Source organism: Pristiophorus japonicus, chromosome 12, assembly GCF_044704955.1.
Source record: "Pristiophorus japonicus isolate sPriJap1 chromosome 12, sPriJap1.hap1, whole genome shotgun sequence".
Taxonomy (NCBI): Eukaryota; Metazoa; Chordata; class Chondrichthyes; family Pristiophoridae; genus Pristiophorus; species Pristiophorus japonicus.
The window spans coordinates 22,732,892-22,747,811 of record NC_091988.1 but is presented as its reverse complement, the minus strand read 5'-3'; the positions used below and the strand labels follow the sequence as shown (position 1 = coordinate 22,747,811).

Sequence of the window (14,920 nt, the reverse complement as noted above, 5' to 3'; positions counted from 1 at the left end):
TGAAAACAACACAAATAAAGTGAACATGCAAGGACTACTACTTCAAAACACTTTTTACATTACAAAATATAAAAATACTTTTCTTAGAAATCCTGTTTGCATGATATGTACAGTAGATATAATTAACTTAGGGAATTTTCAATTTTAATTACAACACATTTGCATTTAAAAACACAATAGGTTAAGCAGTTCTGTAACTTTGTTTGGTATAATATAGTGATTGTTAAGCTTGATATATAACATACTGTGGCAGTGGAAGGGAAAATACAGTACACAATATAAGAACATAGACAAATATCTTAAGTTGTAAACATGCTCACAGCTATGTAGGTAATGAAATCCTAGTAAAATGTATACTATTTATTTGATGACTATAACTGTAGAATGTATATTAGATGATTTTATATTACAAAAAAAAATTGACATAATCCGAAAAAGCAAGCAAAGAAATCCCTTCATTTAACTGCAAGAATATTGTAATAGCTTTTAAATACTGATTAAGTTATATTGCCTTTGCCAATGTTACTTCTTAATAATTAATTCGAGTGCAACTTTTTATAGTTTACATTCTTGCTGGAAATAAACTGTGCAAAATGTTATGAGATAATGCAGTTCTTGCTTTTTTGTCTCTTCCTATAGTGTGATTGGTATCTGCCACTCATAGTGGATGTTAAAGGAACAGGCGACCCATAACCATACATAAATTCATCACTAGTGATGGAGTGAAGCTGAACAGGACGTGGAATGGGTTGCCCTAGGAAGTATCCCTCTTCCTCAGACTCTGATGAGGAGGAACAGGTAGAACACCAATCATCGTGGTCATTAAAATAAGGTCTGAGCAACTTGTCACCCACTTGGTTCTGCAGCGTCAGGTCAGATGCAGTTCTAGGATACCGACTATATGGATCTCTCAATTGACCATTTCCAAGTGCATCCCTGCTTCTTCTTCGCATCATAAATTGTTCATAGTCTTCACTCGAAAACATCTGAGACCTGTCCCTCATTTGATAGCGTCTGTCTGAAGCTAGGTGAAGAGCATTATCAGAACGAGACCGTCTAGATCTCCTTGGTCTGCGGTGATGATGGCGAGAATTATTCTCCCGATTATGCATACGTCTCTGGGTCCGTTCGCTCATGGGTGCGATTCCAGGATTCATACTAGTTTGCATTCTGTTGCTTATGGCACCATCTGGACAGTCAAACCCTGGTGGCATTCTTCCTTGAGAAGATTCTCTATACCGCAAAGGGTGCCTGAGTCTGTCCAAGGGTGGCTGCAGATCCTGGTGGTGCTGGGCAGAGTTTAGACTTCGAATGGACTCCGTGCTTCTAAATCTAGCAGAAGAGTTAAGTGTACCCATGTTGCTAAGTTTTTCTGATCCATTCATACCAGAGTCTTTGCTCAAATCAGGCATTGAAAACCTGGACAAATGCTCCTGGCGTCTGGCACCACCTTCTACAGAAGCCCCTGAAAATATAATTATTCATTGGCAAGATTAAAAAAACAACTATGAACATCAGGCCTTAAAATTAAATACATGCAAGTCTCAAATGTGTTTGAGGGCTAAAAAAAAGACAAATTCCTTATCAAAATGAAGATGAAAATCATATTAAGTCAAATTTGTTTCAAGAAAATTTTAAAATGCAAACTTACAACATGAGTTGCTGCATTAGCTTTTTACATTTTATTTAAATAATATAACTGGCAACCATTGGCACTATATCAGGGAACTAAGAATCAGCTGATCTACAGAAGAGTACAGAATGAGCCTTTCATTAAGCTTGCTGTCTATAATCTTCTAATTCAGTACAATTCTCCAGGAGAAACCGTTATAATTACTCAATTACAGTTTTAGACATTGTGCAAGACTGTTTTTCAAAAAATGCTGCCCAAGCATATACAATTGAGAAGAATTATATGCCACTACTGATGTGCTGATGAAGGAGACTGACCTGTGATTCTGTATAATGGTAGAATTATACAGAAGGTATTCTCTACTAAGTTCGACTATCCATTAATTAGCCATTCACAATTTTGCACAATGTTGAATTTTAATTCATCGTTACGTGGAGGATTACACTGCTCATTTTTGGCTGACTTTCACATTTCATAGAAACATAGAAAATAGGTGCAGGAGTAGGCCATTCGGCCCTTCGAGCCTGCACCGCCATTCAATGAGTTCATGGCTGAACATGCAACTTCAGTACCCCATTCCTGCTTTCTCGCCATACCCCTTGATTCCCCTAGTAGTAAGGACTACATCCAACTCCTTTTTGAATATATTTAGTGAATTGGCCTCAACAACTTTCTGTGGTAGAGAATTGCACAGGTTCACCATTCTCTGGGTGAAGAAGTTTCTCCTCATCTCGGTCCTAAATGGCTTACCCCTTATCCTTAGATTTGAGATATTCCAGAATGCATGCATGGATCAACTCGTTAAATTCCTTTGCAGGACTACTTCAACATGAAGTCAAAAGAAATGAGTCTGGGCCTGAATAATTCTGATGACAATCCTCAATTAAGAACTATATAATAGTGCAGTAGCCATCAGCAGTAACCATCAGTCATGTACCGAGGACCACTGTAACTTATATAACTCAGCAATGGAAAAACTAGAGGGGATAAATGCCTATTTCCTAAAGAAAATGGAAGAAATGTCCATTTTTTTGTGAAGGTTGATGAACTGTGAATAAAATCATGGCAACTCATGTCTTGAAATGTGCAATTCCTAAGAATGTATTTTCATGAGCAGCAATGAAAAATATAGTAGCCAATCAGTGCAGAGAAACTATAGCTCAAGCTAACAGGATAATGGATTGTATTAATAGAACCATTCAGTACAAATCAATATACACCATTCTGTTATTAATACAGGTCGTTGGTTTGACTGCACCTGGAGTATTGCACCCAGTTTTGGACCCCTTGTAGGGTGGGTGATACAGTGGCCTTGCAAAAGGTTCAGAGGATTGATATGAGAATGATTCTGAAAAAGACCTGTTGTTATTCAGATAGACTTAAGAGTTTGGTCTATTTACTCAAGAGCAATGTAGACTTAGAGGCAACATGACAAGAGGTTTATAAAATAATGAAAGGGCTGATTAACGTGCCTATTGATAGATTATTCCTGTTTGACAGATAGGGGAGGACTAGGGGATATGCGAACTAGGCAAGAGTATGAATAGACTATGTGTTAGATGCTGCTTCTTATCCCAGATAGTAGTCAGCTTCTGGAATGCATTGCCAACTGGTGCAGTGGATGCTGACTCGTTGTACGCCTTCAAGAGGGAGCTGGACCGGTTCTTGACTGGAGCAGAGATCGCATCATATCGGAGGTAAATGGATTAGTGAGATAGTGAACACCTAGCCCTTGTGATCTCTGGGACTAGTTTTGATCACCCAAGTGGGTCGGAGAATAATTTTTCCAGAGTTTATTTTTCCCTTATTGGCTCTGGATTTTTTCTCAGTTTTGTTTTCCTCCTCCAGAAGATTACATGGCTGTGGGGGGTAGGAAGTGTTTAGTCATGATGCCGCAACCATCATGAGTGTGGGGCAGGCTTAATGAACCTTAATGGTCTTTTCCTTCCATCTTAGTTGGGATCAGCTAACTTAGCACAGACCAGGAATTGTACCTGGGACTTCTGGTCTCTGTGGCTCAGATATGAGTTGGCCTCTTTACCAAGTCAGTCATTGGGTAAGCTGATAGGTTTATTTTAACTAATAATTAATCACAACTTATACAGTACCTGTTGCATTTGAAAGTGCAAGAGATTCTATTGATTCCCTTGGGGTTTGTTCCAGAAGAGTGAGTTGATCGGTGAAGCTAAGTGCACTGATTGGATGTCTGGTTCGACACTGATGAGAAATCAGTTCTCTTTCCATGTCATATCCTTGTACAGTTGGATTTGATCGGGATTCAGGAATACTATGGCTCGATGTGCTGCTAAAACTTTCTTGAGTTCTGATTGCTGAAGGATAATAATCTTCTTGCTTTTCTTGGATAAAACTCTCACTATGATCTTTCAAGGCAGCAGTTGAACTTCTCTTTGTATTAAATTCTTTCCCCCATATATCACTCGGATTGCTAATGCACTGCATTGGATTAAACTCAGTCCTTACACTATATTGACTGAGAGGTTGAGAAGGTCTTTCTGTGAATTTTGCCCTCTCAGTGGAATCATCTTCAAACTGGTAGCCATCTCTGGTTTTCCACAGTGTTTCTTTGTTTAAACTGGCAGCTTGACCAGCAAGACTTAGCATGTCCATCTGCTGAGAAAGAGGATCAATATCTGCAGAATACCTGCTCTTTGCCGCTTGTGCAATACTTGGTCTTAGGCTTTTCTCTTCTACTTTACTGCTGTTTCTACCTATCCTAGCACTGCGCCGGGACTCTCTTGATCGTGCACTTTGAAACGCAGAGTCTGAAGAGTCGGAGCCATTGGGATCTTCCCCCACACTACAGGATCTGGAACAAAATATCTGTCCTTGTTTTGGTAGGAAAGGTCGTCCAAGTAGTGACTTCTTGCAACATGCACAGCAGAAACACAACTCTGTAGCATGCCAGTGTTGACCATCATATGTCATCTGCCCTTGGTCAATACCTTAATAAAATAACAAAGTTTTGTTAAAGAAAACTTTTGTGAGGTCACTACCTAGATCAATCAGAGAGAAAACACATCGGGTTTGAGTTTCTTAATCTACATGGTATTTGCCTAATCACATCATTGGACTATATGAATAATGCAACAGTGATGACATGCACAACTAATGGTCTATCCAGGAAAAGTTTTCAAATAGTGATAATGAACTGTGAAAAGAATACTGATTTTTTGTGATCCACTTTACAAGCTATACTACTATAGCATTCCTTTTGTGAGAAAATGTAGTTTCTAGTGCATTATGCAGGTTTCAGTGCATATGCACATCAGCCATCGCACGGGCTTGACAGAGCTAGGCCTTTATCCAGCGCCAAGGGTTAACCAGGACGACTGGAGACCTGCTCTGCTGAATGGATCTAGTGCGCACACATATCGCAGTGTGGGAAGGCCTGTGCTGCCCCTGGGCCCTCGGCTCTTCTGGGCCCCGTACCCTCATTTGCCGCACTTCCGCCACGATCTCTCGCCGCTCCTCCATCACAATCTCTCGCCGCACCTCCACCACGATTTCTCACCGCACCTCCGCAACAAACATTTGCCGAACCTCTGCCACGATCACTCGCCAAATCTCAGCCACGATCTCTTATCGCTCCTCCGCCTCGATCTCTCGCTGCACCTCCGCCACGATCTTTTGCATCTCATCCGCCCCGACCTTCCCGCTCCTCCATGTTCCGGCCCACGCTCCAAACTGCGACCTGGGTTTTGATGATGTCACCCAGTCGCCCACCTCAAAACTGTCGCACACTTGTAGCAGTTCGCGCTGGAAGTTGTAGTCTATACTGCTCCAGCTCTTTTATGTCCCTGACCTGCGGTGGTGTTCTCTCGCAGGTCGGGAGGCCACGTTGTTCCACTTACCAACATAACAACAGTGACTATACTGTTCATTGGTTGGAAAATACTGTAAAATGTAAGAAGGCCATACATAAAGGCAAGCTCTTTTTTGTTTATGCCCGCAGCAGAAGAGTCACCGAAGTAGCCTTAATGGGTCCTCTAGAAGATCATTACAGAGTAGCATTAGCAGTGGGCTATGAACATATTGATTGCCTGGTCTCAGCTAGGGTGAAATAAGAAGCACACTTAAAAGAAAGAAAAACAAATATCTCATAGTGTCATTGTAATTTAAACATTTGGGACATTTATTATGTATCAATGCCATTAACCATTAAGTTAACTTGCCTTCTTCATTTTTGGACCTGCAACAAGACAATTCAAATTGATGCACACTAAAATAATTGACAGACGGGTTCTAATAGCTACCTAACATTAGGGTAAAGTAACAATTGAATGGTGCGGATGATTGCCAAATGCATGAACTTTTGATCAATGATCAATGTAAACAGAGTATACTGCCATTTTAACTGGTGCGTCATTATTCCACTGCACTTATTGGAGCTGAGGGTCATTTTATGTATGGCAGTAGCTACTTAAAACCTACGATCTGCTAATGGATGCCAAATTCAAATGTTAAGTCTAATTTCTTTGCTTTTTCAATTATTGCACATGGGGAAAGCTTTGCTGTCATTTGATCACAAATAGAAATGGATATTGACAATGCAATGTTTGAATCACCTAGTTCTCATATCCTTGAGCAAATCTGACTATGTCCTAATGAGGCAGGCTCGCTATGGAAAAGAGCACTCTCTGAGCTTCTGTGAGTAGTTTTTGAAAACTGAAAAGAGACTGAAAAAGGTGAGGTGAAATACCTTTAATGTTATTAAATCTGACAAAAAACAAAGACAGACACAAATAAATTTTTAAAATGTAGTTAAAAAATTAGCATCATTTCCCTGGAATCTGAAAAATGTCAACACGGATAAAGGCCATTTGGTTCAATGCTCCTGTGCCATCTCAATGTTGGAGCTATCTGCTCTAATCTCATTTGCCTGCTTGCTAGTTATTCCTATTACTGCAATCAGATTTTTTGCTTTTCTGTATCTCTAATCAACAGAAAAGCAAAAATCCTGCAAATTTTTAATTCAAACTTTAATTTAGTAAAGTAGTGTGTCCAGGATAAAATGTCAATTTTTCTTTTTCAAATATTGTGGTTAATAACATGTTTCACCATCTAATGTCCTGCTCTTTGGAGAAAAACACAACAGTCAATAGCAGATTTGATCCTTCCAAACTTTGTTAATTAGAGAGCAGTTAAGCCAATGCTCCCTCTAAACTGCACGCTTGCACGGACGTGCAGCAATCTGCAAGGTCCTGTTTAGGCCACTCACAAGCTCTTACATTGGGAATACCGTGCATGTGCAGACATTTAAAGGGACCACTCATTGAAAGAGACAGGCCGCGCAGAACATAGTGCAGCCAACAGGGAACATCGACTGAAACTGAATAACATTAGTTGACTACAGGGGTGTCACTGGTGGTGGTAGTAATGAAAGTAAATTGAGAGGAAGAATTCAGAGATCACACACAGGGTAAATCTTCATCTTTAGCACTTTTGGCACTTGGCTTCACACACCAGGGAGCACATATTGGGAATTCATGGGTGCATGCCAAATTTGCAGGCCAACAATTTTTCCAATATGCGCTCCTGGTATACAAAGCTCTACATAGAGAATGCTAAATATAAAAATTACTTTCAAGAAGCATATGGCATTAAGTATATTGAGTTAAGCACGATTAATTTCTCTTACAGTATACTAGGACCAATATGAGAAATGAAGTGATACAAATAATGAAAGTGGGAATTGGAGAAAAATGGGAAATAGTGACCACAATAGAATCAGGTTTGACATAAGAATAGCAAAAAGCAATGCAGAGTCAAAGTTAAGGGTGTTGGATGGAAAAGGGCAAAGTTCAGTGCAAGTGCAGGTAGATGAAGCTATAAAAAAGGTCAATAGCGGTTTGGGTTTTATAAATATGGGCATAGAATACAAAAGGTCACATTATAAAAATGACATTAAAGCCATGGAAAGCATTCAGCAACGATTCACCTGAATAATAACAGAGACTGGAATCTATAGTTATGAGAGACTGGGATTATTTCCAATGGAGGAGAGATGGCTAAGAGGAGATTTAATTAGAAAAAAATTATGAAGCGTTTTGGTCGTAAAAACAGAGAGACAGACTATTATCTGAATGGTGACAGATTAGGAAAAGGGGAGGTGCAAAGAGACCTGGGTGTCATGGTACATCAGTCATTGAAGGTTGGCATGCAGGTATAGCAGGCGGTTAAGAAAGCAAATGGCATGTTGGCCTTCATAGCGAGGGGATTTGAGTACAAGGGCAGGGAGGTGTTGCTACAATTGTACAGGGCCTTGGTGAGGCCACACCTGGAGTATTGTGTACAGTTTTGGTCTCCTAACCTGAGGAAGGACATTCTTGCTATTGAGGGAGTGCAGCGAAGGTTCACCAGACTGATTCCCGGGATGGCGGGACTGACCTATCAAGAAAGACTGGATCAACTGGGCTTGTATTCACTAGAGTTCAGAAGAATGAGAGGGGACCTCATAGAAACGTTTAAAATTCTGACGGGGTTAGACAGGTTAGATGCAGGAAGAATGTTCCCAATGTTGGGGAAGTCCAGAACCAGGGGACACAGTCTAAGGATAAGGGGTAAGCCATTTAGGACCGAGATGAGGAGGAATTTCTTCACCCAGAGAGTGGTGAACCTGTGGAATTCTCTACCACAGAAAGTTGTTGAGGCCAATTCACTAAATATATTCAAAAAGGAGTTAGATGAAGTCCTTACTACTAGGGGAATCAAGGGGTATGGTGAGAAAGCAGGAATGGGGTACTGAAGTTGCATGTTCAGCCATGAACTCATTGAATGGCGGTGCAGGCTAGAAGGGCCGAATGGCCTACTCCTGCACCTATTTTCTATGTTTCTATGTTTGATAGAGTGGGGAAAGACTATTTTGTCTGGTTGGAGAATCGGTGAAGAGGAATCATCAATCTAAAATCATTGCTAAGAAATTGAGGAGAGATGTTAGGTGAAACTTAATTACAGAGGATTGTTGGAGCATAGAATGCTTTGCCACAAAGAAACAGAGACCAATTGGGAATAAATATTTGAAACAAAGAAAGATGCAAGGCTATGGGGAGAGTGCATGTAGCCAGCAGCAAAACGATGGCTCCTTCTGTCTGTAAACATCTATGATTTAATATGCTAAATAAGTCTAGTGAAAACACAAAATGTATAAGTATTGATTCTTTAGTCAAGACTTACCTATATGTTCACCACATGTATCACAATATTCAGCATAGAGAGACTCAAAGCAGTTACAACAATAGGGTCGACCTTCTTTCATGATGTATCTCTGGCCTCCCAGCACAGTTTCACACTCAAAACAGCAAAAGTGCTTCATATGCCAGTGTCTACTTTCAGCCTCTGTGCACTCATCTGCAAAGATGATCTGTAAAAAGAAAGATGCATTATTTTTATTATATTGCTGAGTGAAACATTGCTTTGCAAATGATGAGTGACACCTCCAAGTCCTGCACTGGGCCAACAATTGGGGATCAGTACAATATTCATTAAGCTTTAAGTTTTGTGTAACTCCCACTCCTCCTGTAAAACCCTGCTTAAAACCCACCTCTATGACCATTCTTTTGATCACCCTTCTTGATATCTCCTCTTTGGCTCAATGTCCAATTTATGATTGCACCTCTGTGAATCACTTGGGAATATTTTTCTATATTAAAGGCAACAGATAAATGTTGTTGAAGGTGTCCACTATTCTGAAAACGCCCATAACACTGAACTTTCAGTGAATGCAGCACTAAGGTTAGGAAAAACAATTTGAAACTATTTTATTTCTGTAAAACATGTTTCTAGATATAGCAAATGTCCAAATGTTTTAAAGAAACCAAATACAGTCCAGTCTAGCAAGTGTTAAAAGTTTAGTACTATATAACTTGTAAAAGTTTACAAGTTGAGTAACAAGATCCTTTTGACACAAAGTGGTCAATGAGTTGCCATAACTTTGGGGAAGTGGAACTCTGAGATTGCACAGAATAGCAAAAGGCATTAGATTCTCTCCTGTAATTGATAATTACAATAAATGCTAAACATGTCAATTTAATCGTATTCATGCAGTCATATTTAAGTTTAAAGTGGTCTATTTAAATATAACATTCTCTATTTTTGCACATTAAAGATGGGACCTTTTTTTGCAAACTCACCTCATCACACGCTGCACATCTGGGTTTCAAACGTTCAGCATGGTGCCTCCCACAGTATATCTTCCCATTTTGGTAAAAATAAATCAGATCCACCAACAGTTCATTGCATGTGGCACAGACAAAACACCGAGGATGCCAGCAAACTCCATGGCCTGCTCGTGAGGCAAATACAGCGATGTCTCCTCCATTGATTTGTCCTCCACACTGATTTACAATTAAAAATAAAATGATGGTACATTCATCATTTAGAAAGATACCTGATAAATCTGAGCAAAGAAACATAAAACACATAACTCAGTGGACAACAAGCCAGACCTGTGGTTATCACTCTTAGTTTTAAAAACTAACCTATTTAGATGCATTTTCTTTTTAAAATGAATACAATTCCAATCGTTTAAATGGATTTGCAATTTGAATCATTAATTATGATCATAAGCCTTACTTGTGTTCCCATGTTGCTGACAGTCGTAATTATGGCCTTTGGCATAACTAGAATTAATTGTGTATCATTTTTATACTAGTTAAACAGACCAGACGGTAAGCAGAGCTCATTATCTCCTGAACATTTTTAGACTCTGAGACAAATCCTTGTAATGTCTTTGGAATGAGCCTTAGTGAGCCCATCTCCCAAGCATATTTTCAAGGCTCTATTCTACTCTCTTCCTTGCTACTGACTCTATACTTGCTCTTTAAACTTCTGAGCTAAACTTGAAATGAGCACTGTACAATAAAACATCAACTTCCAGACACTGTTCCCAGACTTATGAACAATGAGTGACAGCTAAGTCACTCATAGCCCAGGGACACGTTCAGGTAGATGAAGAAATGTATTATAATTTGGTCAAGGGGTTCCTGCATTGTTGGGATCAATGTCACTAATGTGATTATGTAGATAGCAGGCCTCAAAGAGATTGAAAGATCAGAGGAAGGCAAAGAGACTTTTTTCCTTTTCTTAATAAGGACATAACACCAGAGGCTACAAAAAACATGAAGAGAACCCACAGGGAGTTATACATAAGGCAGTTAAATGATACATTACCTTCCACAGGTATGGTCTTCCTAATTATTAACAGAAATTCAATCTTCACATACAAATAGGATTATCTATCATCCCACATGGGTGGGGGGCTAGAATTTAGGCAATTTGATCAGGAGTCATTTCCCCACTCTGATATGCAACACCTCATTGTTTGCCATCATTTTAACTCTTTGATTGAAGACATCAAAATTAAGAATCAAAATATGGTGAAAGCCATGAAATATTCACAGGAAGCAAGTAGTTTAAAGCAGAAAGGACATCAGAAGAAGGCTGGGTAAGAGCTTTGTATATAGAAACTGAACTTCTTTCAAAGATGGAGGTGGGTTGAAGAAATCCACATCTTCAGGCCGGCCTGGAACGTTGCAATTTTGATACACTTATCCTGAGTTGTTGGGCCAAGGCAATAATGCTTAGCCTATGGAGAGCCTCACGAGGAGCCCTCCAAATGTTGGTCCATTCAATAAGAAATAAATAATATACACATACTGAGAAAAGACTATTTGGCCCACCAAGCTAAACAACCATTTCACAGACAGTGAACAAAGTGCTCCCTCATGAATTCTACTCAATTTATTTAACCGCTTGAGGAAAAGCTCTGCAAGGTTTCTCCTGTGATTTAGAGAAATATAGCAGCCAGTGTTCAAGACCGATTTGATTGCAGATGGTAAACTTAAGTACAGACCTTTAAAGTCAGTTTTATTGCTAATTTAAAACCCTGGGGTTTTCAGCTGCTTTTCAGTTTTAGCATTACAAAAACCCACAAGAGAACCAGGGGGAAAAGGAGCCCAAAAAACAGGTAAATTCAAAGAAAATAATTTTTCATTTTGAGCATCAATAAATTTCAAGAAACAAGCAAAAACTAAAGAAAGCACTCACAGGTCCCAGATTGTAGTGTTTACCAACATTTTCTTTAAGGTATTTATCCCTACTTAGATCCCCTCATGCACTGATTAATTTTTCCCTTGGTCACACTTCTGATGGTGACCTTAAGGCACACAATTTGTTTATGCTTTCAGCCGTTTTACCACAGCAAAGTGGGTACTAAATCAAAGCCAACATAATGACCATTTCCAAATATATTTGCATTCTTTCAAATGAATATACCATAGATGTGTATCTCATGTGATATCCCATATGGTATTAAAATTACAAATTTAAGAGCAGTGCATTAGATTGCCACGGTTCAGTGGGATGCAGCTTCATTCCATCATGCTGCTGAGTTTCTGATCTTAGCTGCATTGCTGTAAGGAAGTACTGAACAGTGACAGGAGATATGCAAAATTGTTTCTGGTTGATTCCAGTGCTAGTGGAACTGTACCCTAGTCAACAGTAAATGCCTTTGTGGTGGAGGGGAAGAAAAGGACCAAAACATTATGATGCTGCCAAAAGTTATGATTAAAAGGTTAAAATTTTATTTTTCTTTTTAAAACAGGGCATTTACATAGAATTGCACAGCACAGAAACAGACCATTTGGTTCAACAAGGTGTTTATGCTCCACATAAGTCTCCTCCCACCATACTTTAAAAAAATAGAAAGATGAAAGCCTATCAGCTACTATTTCAATATTAGAGCATTCTAAGCATGAGTTTTACTAAAATATAAATGCTTACCTGTTCACAAATTGCACCAGTCATGGTGATAGGGAAAGGCCGAACAGTGCCTCTTCCCAAATTTTCCCTCTTTCTTTGAGTACTGAAAAGCCGCAGTTCTTTCTTTTCTTCTTCATCAAGTGAATTGCAGTACCGAACCTGACAATGGGCCGTATGATGATAATAGTAAAGTTAGAAATGAACATTGTGCTCGGTCATAGAAACATAGAAAATAGGTGCAGGAATAGGCCATTCGGCCCTTCGAGCCGGCACCACCATTCAATATGATCATGGCTTATCATGCAACTTTAGTACCCCATTCCTGCTTTCTCTCCATACCCCTTGATCCCTTTAGCCATAAGGGCCACATCTAACTCCTTTTTGAATATATCCAACGAACTGGTCTCAACAACTTTCTGTGGTAGAGAATTCCACAGGTTCACAATTCTCTGCGTGAAGAAGTTTCTCCTCATCTCGGTCCTAAATGGCTTACACCTTATCCTTAGACTATGATCCCTGGTTCTGGACTTCTCCAACATCGGGAACACTCTATCTGCATCTAACCTGTCCAATCCCGTCAGAATTTTATATGCTTCTATGAGATCCCCTCTTATTCTTCTAAATTCCATTGAATATAAGCCTAGTCGATCCAGTCTTTCTTCATATGTCAGTCCTGCCATCCCGGGAATCAGTCTGGCGAACCTTCGCTGCACTCCCTCAATAGCAAGAATAGGAGACCAAAACTGTACACAATATTCAAGGTGTGGCTTCACCAAGGCCCTGTATAACTGCAGTAAGACCCCCCTGCTCCTATACTCAAATCCTCTCGCTATGAAGGCCAACATGCCATTTGCCTCCTTCACCACCTGCTGTACCTTCATGCCAACTTTCAATGACTGATGTACCATGACTCCCAGGTCTCGTTGCATCTCCCCTTTTCCTAATCTGTCACCATTCAGATAATAATCTGCCTTCCTGTTTTTGCCACCAAAGTGGATAACCTCACATTTATCTACATTATACTGCATCTGCCATGCATTTGCCCACTCACCTAACCTGTCCAAGTCACCCTGCAGCCTCTTAGCATCCTCCTCACAGCTCACACTGCCACCCAGCTTAGTGTCATTTGCAAACTTGGAGATATTACATTCAATTCCTTCGTCTAAATCATTAATGTATATTGTAAATAGCTGGGGTCCCAGCACTGAACCTTGAGGTACCCCACTGGTCACTGCCTGCCATTCTGAAAAGAACTCTTCTTAACCTAATCTAGTCTGCTGCATTACTTCTGACCAAGACCAGAAGGAGCAGTGCACTGAAAAGATGCATGAAATTAGGGGAGAAAAAAAACAGACCTATTAAAGACAGTTTGCTATCCATCTTTCTCTGTGAATGGACCACAGAGAGACTTGATCAGTCGCAACAGAGACATTCACAGCCCAGACCATTTAGCTGCGGTGACCAGATGGCAAGTGGTCTTTCTTGAATGTTTTCTTTTAATTATGTATTGAAATGAAAACAAGATTTCCAATACTCATCTCTTTTTCAGATAATTTATGTTACTGTACTTTTAAAAATAATTTTATACTGAAGGCATGATAAATCAAAGAGTGGGGCAGAGACACCGGAGAAATTCACCACTTTAATTTTTTTGGGGTTCGGGGCGGTATTCTGGGCAGCTGTGAGGCGGAAGTGTCCTTGCAGCGGTGCGGCCGCATCGACCAATGATGTCAGCGCGTCGCTGACGGGTCACAACGTCCCTCCCCTTCAGTTAAAGGGAAGGGCCACTGCAAACTCTGCAGAGTTTTCAGTTAGGTCCATTGGGCCACCAGGGAGGGTTTTGGCCAGGCCAGCGGCTTGTCACCCAAGAGGGGGTGCCAGCCTGCCTGGCCGAACACGGGGCTATAATTGTCGGCCCGACCTGGCAGTTGGCCGACAATAAAAAATAATATGGCGACCGCGGTAGCGCGACCTCCCCATTAAGGGTGGACGCGCTGCCCAGTCACAGACAGCTCCCCGCTGGGAAAAGCTGTCAGTGGCACCGACCGGCGGCAGCGCTGCTCCCGCAGGGAAATTCCACACAGGGGATGGAAAGGGGGTCATGTCGGTCAGTGTGGGATCGGCACGTGCCCAACATGGCGGGAAAGTGGGTGGAGCGGAAACCCATTCCCGCCACTTCCGGCCCGGGGGCAATTTCGGTTGGGTTAGCCAATCCATCTGCCCCCGGTCGGTAAGGCCTCCCCGCTCCATTCCCACCTCTTGGAGGCAGTAATGGAGCTTATGGGGGGGGGGTGGGGGGTGGCAATTGTGGCTCCCATGTCCTTAGACAGTAGAGATTGTTTATGTATGTATGCCTGTATATACCATGTGGATTATGCTAGGCTGAAATTATAAAAATCGGTGTGGTGGGGCTTCTGAACTCTAATAACATAAGGATGTATGATATTCTGTGAAGAACGTTGTATCTGAAGTAAGTTGAGAGCTTAACCTATAAATTTAACTTGGGGC

General features: G+C 40.6%; 1 protein-coding gene across 7 annotated transcripts in view; it reads right to left on the bottom strand.

The window, feature by feature from the left end:
* Positions 1–441: 441 nt before the first annotated feature.
* Positions 442–14,920, bottom strand: part of prickle2b (prickle homolog 2b) — a 323,079-nt gene continuing 308,600 nt past the window's right edge. For all 7 annotated transcript variants that reach the window (XM_070895218.1, XM_070895217.1, XM_070895219.1 and 4 more), the window contains 5 exons: positions 12,434–12,571; positions 9,784–9,987; positions 8,828–9,014; positions 3,742–4,596; positions 442–1,465 (listed from right to left, as the gene is read on the bottom strand). In XM_070895218.1, the coding sequence (XP_070751319.1) occupies positions 597–1,465; positions 3,742–4,596; positions 8,828–9,014; positions 9,784–9,987; positions 12,434–12,571 (2,253 nt within the window). In that variant the 3' untranslated portion in view covers positions 442–596. The remainder of the gene's footprint in view (positions 1,466–3,741; positions 4,597–8,827; positions 9,015–9,783; positions 9,988–12,433; positions 12,572–14,920) is intronic.